Below are 16,293 nucleotides of genomic sequence, written 5' to 3'. Positions count from 1 at the left end.
GCATGAAACAATGGAGCAGTATTTCTATGCCTACTTAGATAATAAAGAGCTGGAATTGCTTTCTTTAAGTTTCTTATTGGTTGTCACACTGGTCTGGTTTGCTAGCAGCTGCCTCAGAGGCCAAAACCCTTTTTTGGGGTTTAAATAGTTGCTCTTATAACATCCAGGTGGAAAGGAAATATTGTACTTAGGGATTTGTTTTTTAAGAAGGTAATGTGGCCTGTCCATATGCTCAGAAGTGCTTTGTAAGAGTCTACTATACATTGAAGAATGAATTACAGATTATTAGCTAATATTAATAAAAAGCATTTTGCACTGTTATAGCATTTTGAAACTTCAAAATGCTTCAAAAATATTAACTAATGGATCTTGCCAGAATGGCTGTAAAGCAGATGAGTGGTTTTTTGCTAACATTTCAAGGTAGAAAGAGGTGAGGCTGAGCAAACATTTAGGGCCACAGAGATCAAGTCAGTCTCTGTAGCTCTTGGGTAGCTCTGTAGCTCTCTTGAGTAGCTCTTGGGTTCTTGTTTAGGCTCAGATCATGATTTAAATGCATTTTAAAGCTACTAAATCAGATACAAAAAGAAAAAAAAAAAAACCCAAAGAGATCTTCATCTGATATAAGCTGTCAGAGTTCCAGTGGAGCTCTGTCAATGACCATATGCCAAGGTTGCTGCTGAGCTGACACCCTTGGGCTGGAATGAGAGACAGTTGAGCTATCAAGCATAGGAAATCAAATACCTGAAGTGAGGCCAAGATCACTGTGTAATCAAAGTAAGGTCAAGGATATTAACATTTTGGGCATCTCTTTCCCTGCTGCCTATGCGGAGAGGTGAGGTTAATGAGGCACTAGGGTGAGCTGTATGCCAAGATGGGCGAGGGTTGGAAGCGCTTTGACTCATACTAGCAGCTCTTGAGCAGCTCTGTCTGGACATGGCTTTGAAAATGAGATTTTGTTCTTTGAATAGAAATGAAAGGTCAATATAATTTTGATTTTTTTTTCTTCAAGAAAATAAACACTGAGCCGAGCTACTCTCAAAAAAACATGAAAGCAAACAGACATAGAGGTCTCAGAAGGAAAAAATGATTCAATTACAGGTAATTTAGTTTGTTCTAGTTTCCTTCCCACTGAGGAAAAAAAGGCACGACACCATGTTAGCGAAGGAAAACATACTGACTGTCCCTTATCAACTGATGCTATCACCAGCTCTGCCTTTCGATGGAGATGCTGAGATAACAGCAGGGTGATTGAGAAGAGAAATAGAACAAATGGAATAATGATTCCAAAATGAAAATTTGAAAGTTTGGGTTTCCTTGTAATCTTCTCCCACAATATTTCCTTATAGCTGCACTACCAATAGCTTACTATAAACCTGCCTTTTAATCATCATACAGTTAGGGAGGATACTAAAGGGATTGTGAAAAACATTTGCAAACATAACATATTGTTATTTCTTTTCAATATCATGAAGAGGTGAGGTGTGATCAAATTTGTGTGAAAACTGCTATCTGAAAGTATAGAATCAGTTTTACCATTAGTTTATGTAATTCTGAATTCTTTCAAGTCTTAAGCAGTTGTGTTGGAAAGTTTTGTGACAGTTTATCAATATGGATACAAATTCAAAATTTGCATTAAAATGAAAAATTGCTAAATGTAAAACATTTCCAAATGTCAAGCACTTTGTTCACTATTGTTATGCTATTCTGCCTATTCCAGTGACACATTGCAAGATCTTGCAATGGCATTAAAGACAAACATGTAAGAATGTGTTTCTATTGGAATTGCTTAGGTAATCATTCATGTAAAATTGAAAAAATGGAACATTCTGTATGTAAAGTTAGTAAAGCGCATACCTGTATAAATGTCGCCTCCTTGGCAGATCTTCTGTGCTGTGGAAATAACTGGGGGGAAAAAAAAGTCAAAAGGCAAGTGTATAATTAAAAGGGTATTTTACAAGTATGTCATACAACATGTTCCTTCACATTGCCATTTTCCCGATCTTGTAAAGGCAGGAAGGTTTAAGCTGAATTAGAAAAAACATAGAGAGACACACAGAGGCTCAAGCAAGGACATCATAGGCTGCACTGCAGTTAAAACAAGCATGGAAATGTTTGGGTCATAGATGGGTCATGACAGCAGATCAAAAAGGATCAAGTGATTAAGTGAAAGACCTTCACATTTTTACCTCGAGATTTCTGGCTCTGAATTTCCTTTAAATACCTTTCTTTTTTTTTTCCTCTAGAACCAGTTTTTACTTCTCTGACCACTTTTTATTCTTTGCCCAGATAGATAGCTTACTGGGGTCTGATGCAAAACCCACTGAAATGTCTTCTTTGAAAACGGGAGTTGGACTTTCAGGGAAGACAGAGTATGAAGTTGAAGAATTATTTATTGCCCTTGATTTGAGCTGAGATTGTGGTGAACTGCTTTTCTGGCTAAACAGCGAAAGCCCTGTTGTGTGGTGACAGCTTCTGAAAGTAACCAAGAGGTGCTGCTGGAGGTGGCCAACTCTGTCTGATGTGTGCTGTCCAGACTGATCCCCACATGCATTTAATGTGAATAATGACAGACCATAGGAGCAAATGTAGTGTCCATGGGGTGAATAAAATGTCAGGCAGTATATTTACCCCAGCCAGTAAGCTGCACTTGCTTAGATGTACATCTTGATTCCACAAATTGTACGTGGCATTTTCTGCTTGACCGGCCAGTTAAAATGCAAATAAGACTTTGGTGCTAGTTTGCCATATAGCTCTGCAATGTGCTAAAGACCCTTATATTGTACTGAAGTTATTGGTAATTGAGGGCATTCAAAACCTTGAAGGGACATTGTGCTCTTAATGATCATTTAAAGTTTATAATATTCCAGAAACTTTTACTCAGCTGCCCAGTGACATTAAGAAACCAAGAGGTGGGAGCCTTGTTCCCACCCGAAACTTTGCCTGGAAAGGAATCTATATGGTATTAGATTCCAGAAAGCCTTTCAAATATTTTCTTTTGTAAGTTCTTGAAATGTATTTTAAAAAAGAAAACATTTACAGAAGGTATTTTACAAGCATAAAGGGCAACTGTGAAGAAGGGTAGGTTTTTTTGTATTATGGATAAATACTTCTTTCCTAATCCATTGATATTTTTGTAGGTCAATAAAGGATTCTTTCCAAAACTGATTATCTAGGTGGTCAATGAAAACAGACTTCTTTCCTTCAGAGGTTGATATCAGAAGTTGCAGCAGAAGAAATCATTCATCTATACAAATGTGTTTAATAGTCACAGAAAGAGAGGTTTGAAGTATACAGAAAAAATCAAAATAAGATAAAACATATGTACTGGTACAAGAGGTTAAGACAACATGGGGACAGCTTCTCATGCTCTCTTATCTCCATCTCCTTATGCTTATACATTTCAGATGCATGCACAACACCGTTGTAACAAACCAGGGCTAAACAAAGGAAGACTGATTTGTCAGGCCAAAGTTTACTTACATTTTATGCCTCTTTTCATTATATGCCAATATCTTTGTCACATCCCAATCGCCAGATGTAATTGACTGCAAGTTGTCGCTGCTACTATTTGGCTGCCAGAAAGAGAAGAGAATTAGATGTCTTTATTCTTGAAAGAAGATATCTGAGCAAAGCTTCTCTTCTGGAAAAGGATGCTCTTTTGACTCCATTGCCTATTAAAAAGAAACTATGCATCTGCAATTTCCACATCCCCCCTCCTATTTCTGTGAATCTGCAGACATAGAAGTAATAGAAAGTCAGAATCATCTTAACTATACCTCCACTGAAGATAAAGGGATGAGTTCAGCACAGAACAGCTTCAAACCCCTTCCTCTAATCCAGTGTGCCCATAAACTTCTGATTAATCCGTTATGGCAGTGCAGGAATTTACTTATGTATGTACAAGTAAAGAGGCATTATAAAACCAAAACAAAGCAATGATATTGTTTGGAAAGAGACAGTTGATTGACCTTTTTCTTCTATGTATCTCATTTGGAAATTCATGTTATCATATGCCCAAAAAAGCATCACTGAAGGTTTTCTTTTACGCCCAAACCCCACATTCTACATTTCCACCAGTACAAACACAGCTACTACTTTTTACTGCTTTTTGCTTTTGGTAAGACCCAAAGGAGTGACAGTGTGTAAGTCACCTGTGATGACGACATAGCGATGTGGTAGAACTTCCCTCGTCCTCCCTGGGGAATGGCTCGGACAAAGAAAAACTTCCGACCATCCTTGGAAAAAATTGGCTCTTCATTCTGTAAGCAGCAAATTCAAGTGATGTATTACTATTAATTTATTGTATTTAGAATTGCTCAGCACTCCCAAACCCTGTGAAATTCATTCACAGTGAAATAGAGAGTGCTCTTTAACAGCAACCTGAGGCAAACAAAAAGCCCACTGAAAACTGGAGAAAATTTTGAAGATTATTGCTTCTTGCTCTTGGGAAAGCAGACTTTTCAGCTGTGGGAAGACAGGGAGACAGACAGCAAGGAGAGTTCCTTGGCTATAAAGTCAATTCCCATTTGCAAAGCAAAAACTACACATACACAGCTGACTGCTCGGAGCAGTTGGAATAAAGCCTTCAGAAATGGTATGAACATTGCTGGCACAAGTGTGACAAACCCTGTTTACTTGTCTGGAAGAACTGATTTCTTCCTGGTCTTGAGAAAACACAGCTAGCAGCATCTAACTGCTGTCTTTCTCTAATCTCTTATTTATTTCACTAAATTATTTACAAAGGGGAGGACATCTTGCAAAACTGCCTTTGACACAGAGCTCCCGGGTGAACTGATGATTGACTTTTATTGGGTGCCTGGAACTTTCAGCTGGAGAGAGAAGAGACTTAGCAGAAGGAAAGCAAACCACATATGGCAAGCAAGCATTTCCTGGAAGGGTCTTTGTCTTCTTTTGGTACAGAAACTCCGAGGCATATGGGAAGTCTTTACTGTAGGAGATGGTTGAACATCAGATTACAAGGGAAGGCAGAAGGATGGTCCATATGGTGTGACAGAGTAGTACTGTACCAAGGGAACTCCTCTACTCTGAATCTTGAATAGTTGGGACTAAAACAAGAGCTCGACCTCTGCTGAATCTCTCATGTGATATCAGCCTTTCCTGGGGACTGGCTGAGCCCTGTTATCTCTGGCCCAGCTTTGCAGATCATTCTTCTTCAAGGGCAGTCACCAGGGAAACTGTTGCTTAGCCTTTTCTGGCTCTTCCTTTGGTTCAGTGTTAGTCAAACACCTTGCTTTCTGCTTGGCACACATCAAGATACCACAATGAACCAGCAAGAACTTGATTGTATGTGGAGACTTATGGCTAATGCAAACACCTACAGCAAAGAAATAAACATTTTTATTTCTTATAAGCTAACACATTTTTCTTACTCTACGTTCCTTTGCTCCCAGTTCTTCCCTGATTGTTTTCCACTATTTATCAGATTTATCAACACTGTAGTAGAATCCTAGAATCACAAAATGGTTTGGGTTGGAAGGAATCTTGAAGATCATTTAGTTCCCACTCCCCTGCCATGGACAGGGACACCTTCTACTAGACCAGCTTGCTCAAAGCCCCATCTAACATGGACTTGAATTCTTCCAGGGATGGCGCATCCACAACTTCTCTGGGCAACCTGTGCCAGCACCTCACTACCCTCACAGTAAAGAACATCTTCCTAATATCTAATCTAGACAGACCCTCTGTCAGGTTAAAGCCATTCCTCCTTGTTCTGTCCCTACATGCCCTTGTAAAAAGTCCCTCTCCAAATTTCTTGTAGGCCCCCTTTAGGCACTGTAAGCTGCTCTAAGGTCTCCCTGGAGCCTTCTCTTCTTCAGGCTGAACAAGCCCACCTCACTCAGCCTGTCTCCATAAGAGAGGTGCTCCAGCCCTCAAAGCATCTTTGTGGCCTCCTTTGGACCCCCTTCAACAGATCCACCTCCTTCTTCTGTTGGGAGCCCCAGAGCTGAATCCAGTGCACCAGATCGAGTCTCACAAGAACAGAGTAGAGGGAGAATCCCCTCCCTCAACCTGCTGGCAGTACTCTTTGGATGCAGCCCAACATACAGTTGTCTTTCTGGGCAGCAAGCATGCACTGAAAGCTCATGTTGAGCTTATCATCAATCAACACCCCCTTCTCCTCAGGGCTGCTCTCAATCCATTCTTCACCCAACCTGTAGTTGTGCTTGGGATTGCCCTGACCCAGATGCAAGATCTTGCACTTGGCCTTGGCCTCGTTGAACTTCATTAAGTTCACATGGTCCCACCTCTGAAGCATGTCCAGGTCCATCTGGATGGCACCCCTTCCCTCCAGTACATCAACCAAACCACACAGCTTGGTGTCATCAACAAACTTGCTGAGTGTACACTCAACCTGTGTTGCTGACATAGATGTTCAACAGGTGTTCAAACTGTTTGCCCTCTTATTTTTCCTGGCTTAGGTTTGAGGTATATTTTAAACCCATTCATGGCTTGTTGCAGCTCGATGAAATTATGCTTACATTTCTTTCTGACATTGTTCTGGAGCCTAAAACATGAAACTCTATATTGTTTCCGAATGTCTTTCATGACAGGAGAAACCTCATTGAAAAACAACTGTGATAACTTGGGAGAACCTTCTGTTCGACAGGTTTTCCTTTACTGAGATAAATAGCAATGAGTTCAGCTGACATTTCTATATCTGTGCCTACTGCATTACATATTCCAGCAATACATCTCTGCCAGTAAGAGCAGGCATTATGCAGATTAGTTTGAGCTTCATTCAGAGTTACAGGGGAAGGAGGTACACAGCATGGATGACGGATGTGAGGCTTTAGCACTCGGTTGATGTTATGAGACAGCCTGTTTGCATATTCCTGTTGCTGGAAAGACAATGCATTAATAAGCCCAGAACTTGGTTTAGGATCTTGACAGAGATGTGACTTATTCAGTATGGCAAATGGGGGGGACATCAGGCTGCAAGGCTTTTAGAACAGGATTTTATACTGTAGGGAGCTACACTGGGCATGTAATTAAAATATTCTGCGTGTGATATAAACAGTTTGAGCCTTTGGTCAACTATTGACTGAATCCTACAACACTAGAACAGAAGAACCCTCCTTGAAAATAATAGATCAGTTTAAAGCTGGTACAAGAAAATACTTTTCCTGTGTAACAGGTAGAGAATTTTTGGAAGCTTTTGCCACAGGAGGCTTATGGAAGCAGCTGGTATCAGAAGGTGCAAAAAGAGATTGAACAAACTCATGATTCATTAACAGATCCTAAAGGGAATAGACATGGATATAGCCTCAAATGTCTGTAGTCATTTTACTGTAGATGGTGGTGAAATATGAGAGGACTGGACTATGGAGAGCAGCCAGCTCACACACTGTCCCTAAATACTATTGGCTGCTGTGCCTGCTAAAGACAGGGATGGAGCAGAGGAAGCAGAGTGAGGCTTGCTAGGGCACTTCTGAACTCCTTATGGCTTTTCTTGTCTCCTTGCTCAGCTAGATCTCTGTATTTAGACAGATGAATTCTACCCAGACATTCAAGGCCAGTTACCAGAAATCCTCTGCTTTGTGCAGATGAAGGACAAAGCTGTTCTCACATCAGCTGCACGCAGCAACAACTCAGTGCTCTTTGACTCAAATATAAGAAGGAAAAAAAAGTAACGTAACTCTTGTATGACTTATTCCACAGCAGCTTAAATTGAGCTTAAAACTGACTAAGTAAGTGTGACTAAGTGTCCCATTTGCCTTCTGAGACCTGTGTGAACAGACAGTGGCCGGTTTGAGGAAGAGATCTACCCAGAGCTGCTCACTTGTGATGGGCTATTGCCCCCTGGGTGGAGGAGGAAAGAAATAAGTGTTTGGAGCTGCAGACTACCCAGTCATCCTCAGAGCTGAAGGAATAATCACTATACAAAGGATGAGCCTGCAGCTGGAGAAGGAATTGGTGGGATGAACCAACCTGCATCACTATCAGTAAAAGAAAGAGGCAGCAACTCCATTTCCACCAACCTATTTATCACTGTGTATCAAAATGATGCCACCAAAGACTTCAGCTTTGGTGGAAGAGATACGGTGATGGGAGCCTGCTGGAGGGCACTGTGACTCCTGGAGGGATTGGTTCTGGAGTTCAGAGCTGCGCAACACAGGTCAGTGCAAATGGTCAGGAGAAGAAGAAATCGAGGAGTGCCTCAGAAGCTTATCCCAAATTTGGCAGAATAAGGATGAATGAGGGGACAACACTAAACGCAGTCTGAACTTCTGTAGGTCTTAAAGAGGGACATGAAGTCCTGGAGTAAGGAATAATAATTTTTTTTTTAAAAAGGTGGAGTGTATTCAATTGTGTTTGGCAAGAGATCACTGAGCATCACCAGATCTGCAGCCACCTGAGGAAGACTCCTCTGGTGAAAGAAGATAAGGTGCATGCAGGATGGTGGGTAGTGCACAAGTGCCTCTGACCCTGAGGACGTGCATGATCAAATGTGCAGTGGGACAAACATTAGAAAGAGAAATCACCCACTTTATGGTCAGCTGGAATGTGTGAAAACCATATGGACCTGTAAGTACAGCACCTCCTAAACCACTCACACACTAACATGGGTCCAAGACTCCTCATACTGCAGGACTGCGGGTTGCAGCTTCAAACTCGTCTGTCTGTGCTCTCATGGTTCAACATGCTCCCTGCCTCCTTCTCTTCTAGATTACAGGGCTTCACATGCTTTTAGTTGGACTCCACATATTTCCTCATGGAAATCAGTGGGAAAGCAGATTATTTGAATTTTTGTTTGATTATTGACTGAGAATTATAACTCCACGAGAATTATGTTTTTTCTGGTTCGTCCTCAAGTTTTAAAAAGAAAACTAATTAATTTGAATAACCCAATCCTAAAGACCCCAGAATTAATGATTTTGCTCTGTAGGCATTTATTCTTTCACGGAAATGTCCCAATACTTTGTCACAGGGCCACAGCTCTGATAAACAGGTGTGGGACATGAATACTTCCAACTTGTTACATTTTGGTAAACACTTTGTTGACATTCAAGAAAGTTAAAAATGCACATCAGCTTTACCGTGACAATGAAGTCACCTCCTCTTTCAGGCACAGGGGAAAGATCTCTTTCCATTCCCTGCCACACTCAGTCCCTGGGGCAATGCTGAGCATCCCCATCACAATGCTCATCTATGGTTGGGTGCACCACGCCATTGGCCATCTCTGAATTCAGGCCACCTGCACCAAAATACAAGGTCATCATCTGGAGAGGAGCCCATGCCTCTGGATTTCATCACCCTCCACTGGATGAAATCAGAATTCTTCATTTATGCACCAAAGCTTCTGTAGCCAGAAGCTGCTTTGTTAGCTCTGGCAGATTAATTTGGATATTTGAATTATGGTGTTTTGGGTCCAATTTCTACTGCATCCTTTGTCTTTTGGGCAACATTAGGTCAGTTATGGGATTGTTCTATGACTAAAGGGCTTTACAGGGTGAAAAAGTCAATCTTACTTGTAAGGTTCTCTAAACTCTGTTTTTATTTTAAAAATCTCATTTCATACCATCTATTATCTACATATAAGAATTATTACTGGGTTATCATGCTGTCAGGATTAAGGCAAGGGAGTTGTAAAAGAAAAACGGTGTGAGGTTTTCAACATCTCAACCTTCTGACAGAGCAGAAGTCTTTACTTTCAGACTGACATGATCTGAAACACTAGGGAAATAGGAGGACTGGAAAGAAAAATGCAACCCAAAGGAATTGTTATCAGAGGAGGCCACCTAGCCCATGCAGGCAGTTTTGGAGGTTATATGTCTCTAAACAATTTTGTGGCAATCTCCTCATCCTGCCAATGCCAATGTCAAAGCCTACAGCCTTTGGTGGAGTTAGAATTGCATCCTGGTTTATAATTAAATTTGTTCAGGCCACATTCACAATTAAATAATAAACCAATTAAAATGCCAGTAAAGCTCATCTTCAGCAGGTGCTCAGAAATAGTCTTATTTCTCCCTTGCTGACGCATTGTCTGTATATGGCCATCACTGGTACTATTGGAAAATGGCTTCTTCACAAAAAGTAAAACGAAACTGTTTACAGATATCATTACTGTTTCAAAGAATTTGTATATTTAAGCAAAAATATGAGTAAAGTTCAGTCTGGCTCTTGTGCTCAGAAGAGCACAAGAAAATATATAAATAAAAGCAGTAAAAACTTCCAAAATCCCCAGGCAGTTTTGGTGAATGTGCCTGTTCTTACTTGAGCAAAAGGTTTGAAAACACTGGCCATATCATCTGACAAAGAGTGACAGATACTTTCTAGCAAAACCTGTATAAATACTGTCTATTTCTCATTACATTTTGAGTAATTTATCCTATTTTTCAGCTGCACAAACAGTGACAACAGTATTTCTCTTTGCCTGTGTTGGAGAGAGGCTCTCCGAAGATTTTGGACTTGAACAAAATTCACGCACGGACTTAAGCCCAGAAGGGAAGATGAGATCATTTTCTATGACCTTCCATACACAGATGATTAAATGTCACTGAGTTACCAAACTACAACAACAATGACATTCAAATTCAAATGCCCTATCTCAGAACTCCCAGTATTTCAGACAGCTGAAAAAAGTCAACCCTGTCATCCTTGGAGACTACTTTATGTCCCTGGTAAGTATCTTTTGATACTGATGTTTTTCTCTCCTCATCTCCTGCTCCCAGCTTACTGTGAAGTTTGCCCCTACTCCAGGAAGACCAGATGCACTTCAATTCCCAAGAAAAAAAGCAAAGCTCCTGTATACTTTTCAAACCAGATGTATGGAGTACTTTGAATAAGTATTTTAAAGAACAAGGCAAACAGTTAGATTCCTTGGTCCTATTGATTTGAAATTGGGGTACTTCTCAAAAGGAAGTCTGGCCAATGGAGCAGACAGAATAAGCTGGCCAAGTAGGCAGTGGGTGTCTTCTTCAGGGGGGGCTAAATCATGGTCAAGGTTCATTGATCGTGGGACCACCGCTCACCATATTGGCTGTCTACAGAGGGGAACTGGGCACCCGACTCACAGGCATATACCTAAATGAGACTAAAATGTCTCAACCAAGGAGTCTTCATCCTGAGCTGAGTCACACTTCTGAGCTCCTTCAGTAGCTGCATAACGTGCAATTCTTCTCCTCCTTAAAGAGGTTAGGGGACTCGCATTAGCACTGAGCATTTTCACATCATTCTCATAGTCAGATGCACATGCCAGGAAAATAACTTTCCAGTTATCTAGATTAATGTGACATAGAGGAAAAGGTAACTACAGAAAATACAATTATTTTAGCAATCATATATTCAGTCAAAACTAAAATTTAAAGTAATTTTGTTGTCAGAAATACAGGTGAAAGAGCTCTATAATTCTTCAGACTCTTACAAAAGCTTTTGAAGAATACTATCAAATATCTCCAAAGTCCATAGCAAATGTTATCTTAGTTTAGTACTGAGATGTCTTACTCATTTGGCTGTAATGAACATCCTTCTCTAAACTCAAACTAGGTACATGCTGTTGGCAGATGCAGTAAAACAAACTACATTTCCCTGGAGCAGGCCTATTAAAGACTGGCACATCATTTACTGCAGCTATTCAGGACAAAACACCATCTTCCAATGCCTGTCCATGTAGTAGGCAAATGACTAGAGAATCACAGCAGTGTAAAAACACAGGTTCCAGTATACTGCACTAATGGAGGCCTCAGTAAATAGTGGTGAAAAGATTAAAACTATCCTTGGATTTATAAAATAAATGAAGCCTGTGAAGTTCGGTTGTTTGGGTTTTTTTAAAGATACAATATATGGGCAATTTCACTTTTTTTTGACTTCGCTTGTCTTTTCAGCTTTTGTTTTCTACTCAAGCCAACACTGTCTTTATGAACACAAAGAATACTTCGGCAGTAGTTTTACTGTATTCTTGAGTATAACAATAAAAGATCATTTGAAATTCTTGGAGCACAAAATCTATTTCCTCTGTAAAATCAATTTTTATCTGGATCTGACATAGCCCACTGCTGTAGGACAGCCACTGGAACAGAGAAGATCATTGTTCTTGCTGTGAACTGATGCACTGCAGTTTCTACAGGTTCTTGGATCTTCTGAACAAGCTGTGACAAAAATGTGAAATGTTTTAATTCTGGACTTGGAAAAAAATAGTACAAGATCTTTATCTGACATGCTACTCCCTGTCTGGCATACATATATCCCATGAAAAACAGTTCAGAGTTGTGGCTGGATTGGTATCAGCAGCTTCTCTCTCAAGAACAGCTCAATCAAATCTGAGGTCACTTCACAAACTGACTCCTGGGGAAGTGTTATAAATGATCCTCCAGAGATTTACATGCTGGAAATCTATGTGTTTTATATAGACAAAAACAAAACCCCAACAACCAAACACACCTTACCAACAAAACAAACCCTTTATCAAAAAAAAAAAAAAAAAAGGAAAAAGAATAGATAAATCCCATAAATCAAAACTTCTTGTGGGTTTAAATTTTCTATCCTGTTTTCTATATCGGGGGGTTTTTTTAGCATTTATTTTCATTTTTGTTTTATTTCATTTGGGGGATGGCAGCACATAGCCATACAAAGTAATAGTATTATGTACAAGTTACAGTGTCAGAAGAATTACATGGCACAGTTGTATGGTAAAACAGGATATTAAACTCCATCAGGCAGTTTCTCCCCATTCCGTGCTTGACATCAGCTCTTGTTGTTTTAACTGCCTCATCGACAATTTAATTTCATTTTTCACCTTTCTTACATCTGCAAATAGCTGCAGAGTAACATAGAAAAAAATGTCAAATTTAGATTAAGTGACTTAAAAGTCCTATCTACATGATTTTGTCTCTGAACGGACATAGGCTGTCTTGGTAAAATGACCTTTAATCTTCTTTAATCTTCCAATAACAGAGTTCCTTCCTGCCTAGAAGATCAGAGAAGAAATGCCATACTGTTAAAAATCATTAGTCTCAAAGCAGGGTATGTAGGTCTAACTCTGAGGTTGATGAGTCTTACACAGATACTGTCAGTGGGTGAATTTGCACCAGCATCAGCTTTTTCATCTCTTTTAAATCCAAGTAAATTGCAGGCTAAGAACCATGGGATCTACCAGCGAAGATGGCATCTTTAATAAGAACTCGCTAATTACTGAGAAATTCTTTTCTATAACAGATCATGCCATCTTTCGAGGATCTTTCTCAGGTCTGTTTTTTCTCTATGGGGAAAAACAATGAAACAAAAAACCTACCAAAAATTTGATCACAAAGAGAAGATCAGTATTACCTGTCTGTGCAGCCAGCCTTCACTTTCATCTTCATGTTTCTGAAACAGAAAAAGATCATTAATACCATCTCATATATTATATTTTGCTTGTCAGTACAGGAAGCAGTTGAATAGAATCTGAAAAATTGTTCAAAAATACAAAGAAACTTTAAATATGTTCTTCAGGAGTGTAATCCAATGGCTGCTTGCTCTCCTTGTCTCTCTTCCCTCATGAATAAGCATGCACACATTCAAGAAATCATTTTACTCAGACAAACAAAACATATATATCCACAAGATAAATTATACCCCAAAGAAATAAAGCTTGTTAAGAAATAAATTAAGTTTGAAATGAAAGTTGTTAAGAAAAGACTCTGCATGGTGCTTTATGCACAGTATTGCATCATTTTTTCAAGGGATTGATATATAAGAACGATTTTCTGCTGTGGAAACACCTATGCCAGTTTAAATGATAGTATCTGCTACTACTTACACAGGTTATATCAATACACCATTTACATTAGTGCATTTATAGAAGGGATTAATTAACTATAACTAAAATGTAGGTAGATAAGCATGAACCATGTTTAATGCCATTAGATATATATAATCCTGTTAAACTAGAATGATGCAAAGATATTCAGGTTACAAAGATATTCAGGTTACAAGTTGATGTGTGTGTGTGCTTGTGCATGTATACAGTTATTTCAAGACAAGTAATCACTCTCTTACACACACAAACAAAGTGTTCCTGGCTTCATAGAAGGTGCAAGAACAACAGCAAAAAGTAAACATTGCAGACACTGTTTATATTCTGTGTCTGCCTAAACAGATGTATGTCAGCTGACTTGTTGCCAGGTAAAATAATCGAAAGCACTTTCTCCTTGCGCAGGTTATGACAACTGATGGCAAGTCATCATTTGGCTCATCTCTCCTACCTTCGTGCAGACTCCCGTGGTGGCGTCGCACAGTGTCAGGATAGACACGTTCTGGGCCCTGTTCAGCCAGTTTACTGCCACCTTGGTGCTGGTTGCCCATTTCACCATGGTTATGTAGTAGTCCCTGCAAACACAGGCATACATAAATCACAATAGCGACATCCTAATGAATTGAAACATGGCAGAGCAGTCAGAGGCTGCTGCAGGCAAATGGTCCAGGAGCAATATCTAGTTATTAAGAACGTTACATCTTGATATCTCTAGGCTGCCTTATGTATGGATTTCAAGCCTTAAAAATGACATTTTTAGGGCTGTGCAGGTGTTTTATCTGCCACTTCTGAAAGTCATTTTCAAAGAAGAGACGAATGCAGAGATAAAGAATCTTTCAAGCTATTCCATCTTCCAAGAAGCATTGAAATGCCTGGAGCTACAAATTTATGCACAGGTGGAAAAGAAACTGCAAACAATTTCCATTCTGAACACACTAACCGGCTGACTCAGATCCATCACTGCCAAGGTTGGATTCTTTATGCTTATGAAGAGTTAATGGCCTCTAAATATGCCTACTACACACCAAAATATCCATGAGTGTTATATTGAAAGGAAAATAGCAAGAAGGATATAGTTTAGAGAAACACAGGGTTTCTGTAAAGCAGATACGTGTCTTGCCATAAAGACGTCAACAGAGATAAGACAGTTTGCATCAGCAAATCCACCATCCCACTCTCCCTGTACCATCCTCTACTGCTGGACATATTAAAGTTGTGATAATACTTGGAAAAAATCACCAGTGTGGGCTGCACAGTCCTGTAATCAATATCTTTAGGAAAAGTTCTGAGCTATAGTGAGCAATGGAACCACTTAGGCTGGGCTGAGCTGCAAAATACAAAATCATGAGTAAACACATGGATGGTCACCTCCTCAGAACCAGTATGTAGAGGTACTCGCAGATGTTCACCTCTGCAGCAATTCAGAGCTTCACCACTTTATCTGTAGGGTAAAACTCTGGCTGAGCTGACAAAGTTGGTGATGTTATAAGATACTGCTGGGCAAAGTGGGCCAAAGACATCCTTAAATTATAATATGACTTTTCACAGCATACAGTCTATAAAAAATTTATTAGTTCATTTGTTTGCTATAAAATATGTATAAGGAATTGTTGGTCTCATTGGAATTAATGTGCTGTGTCACTGGAGAGTACTTTATGTTCTGGCAAGCACTCCTACATATACTGAAGAGAAAGGGCAAAAGCAACAAAGGCCCATTTGTCTAGCAAAATAACAAGTTGGAAATTGATTTTGTAGTTTTCAGTAGTGTTTAGTGCCTGAATATAGCTGGGGAAAAACAACAAAAGACCTCAATGATTGCATCCACTGCACTGGAAGGAAGGATACTTCCAGGTGAGACAACAGCAATCTGAAATTTTCAGCCTGAAATAAGACTGTAATTTTACTCTTTATCAGTAACAGCATAAGCCCTAAGAGGAAAAAAAAAAGCCCCAACAAAGCAAAATTAAACTGTATAACTGTCTCTTCTTTCTCTCCAAAATTAACTGAGCAGATTCAGTCTCCCCAGAAAAGCAATGTGAATTTAGTATATATTGTGGCTTGAAGCCTTTTTTCCGTAAATTCAATTTAAAGTTTGAAGGACATATACTCAATTTTTACATCCCTCTTGCTGTTTGAGCACAGGAGCCACAGTTCTTTCTCAGGAACTTTTAATGATTATTTTAGGTCAAACATTAAATTCCCTACCACCCCAGAGATGGGCATGAAGTCTCAACTTCTCTCTGAAGCCTCTCCCAGCCATCAAGCCCATGGATACCCTAGCCAGCAGACAACTGCAGATACTTTTATAGTTCTTATTGTAGTCTCACACTAGTGTGGAATCTTTAATTCACTTTACACCTCTTCTGTAGGACAAACAAGTTTTATGTTTCCCATTTTGCAGAAGAGAATAAGACAATAAGGTGTGATTGCACTGGCTGAGCAGCCAGCGGAGAGAAATGGGGAGCCAGTGCATTTCCCAAGCCCTCTTCGCCTGTCCTGTCCCAGATTTTATATGGAGCTGATGTAAGGAGAACCGATTT

At 39.7% G+C, this 16,293-nt stretch overlaps 1 protein-coding gene across 4 annotated transcripts in view; it reads right to left on the bottom strand.

The window, feature by feature from the left end:
- The window catches only part of DPP6 (dipeptidyl peptidase like 6), a 560,201-nt gene that overhangs the window by 38,365 nt on the left and 505,543 nt on the right, over positions 1 to 16,293 (bottom strand). For all 4 annotated transcript variants that reach the window (XM_030488693.1, XM_030488709.1, XM_030488690.2 and 1 more), the window contains exons 11-15: positions 14,205 to 14,328; positions 13,288 to 13,326; positions 4,152 to 4,259; positions 3,481 to 3,572; positions 1,855 to 1,902 (exon numbers count right to left, since the gene is read on the bottom strand). In XM_030488693.1, coding sequence (XP_030344553.1) covers positions 1,855 to 1,902; positions 3,481 to 3,572; positions 4,152 to 4,259; positions 13,288 to 13,326; positions 14,205 to 14,328 — 411 coding nt within the window. The remainder of the gene's footprint in view (positions 1 to 1,854; positions 1,903 to 3,480; positions 3,573 to 4,151; positions 4,260 to 13,287; positions 13,327 to 14,204; positions 14,329 to 16,293) is intronic.

Source organism: Strigops habroptila, chromosome 1, assembly GCF_004027225.2.
Source record: "Strigops habroptila isolate Jane chromosome 1, bStrHab1.2.pri, whole genome shotgun sequence".
NCBI lineage: Eukaryota > Metazoa > Chordata > Aves > Psittaciformes > Psittacidae > Strigops > Strigops habroptila.
Note: the sequence above shows the minus strand (reverse complement) of the source record. Positions and strands in the feature narration are given on the sequence as shown.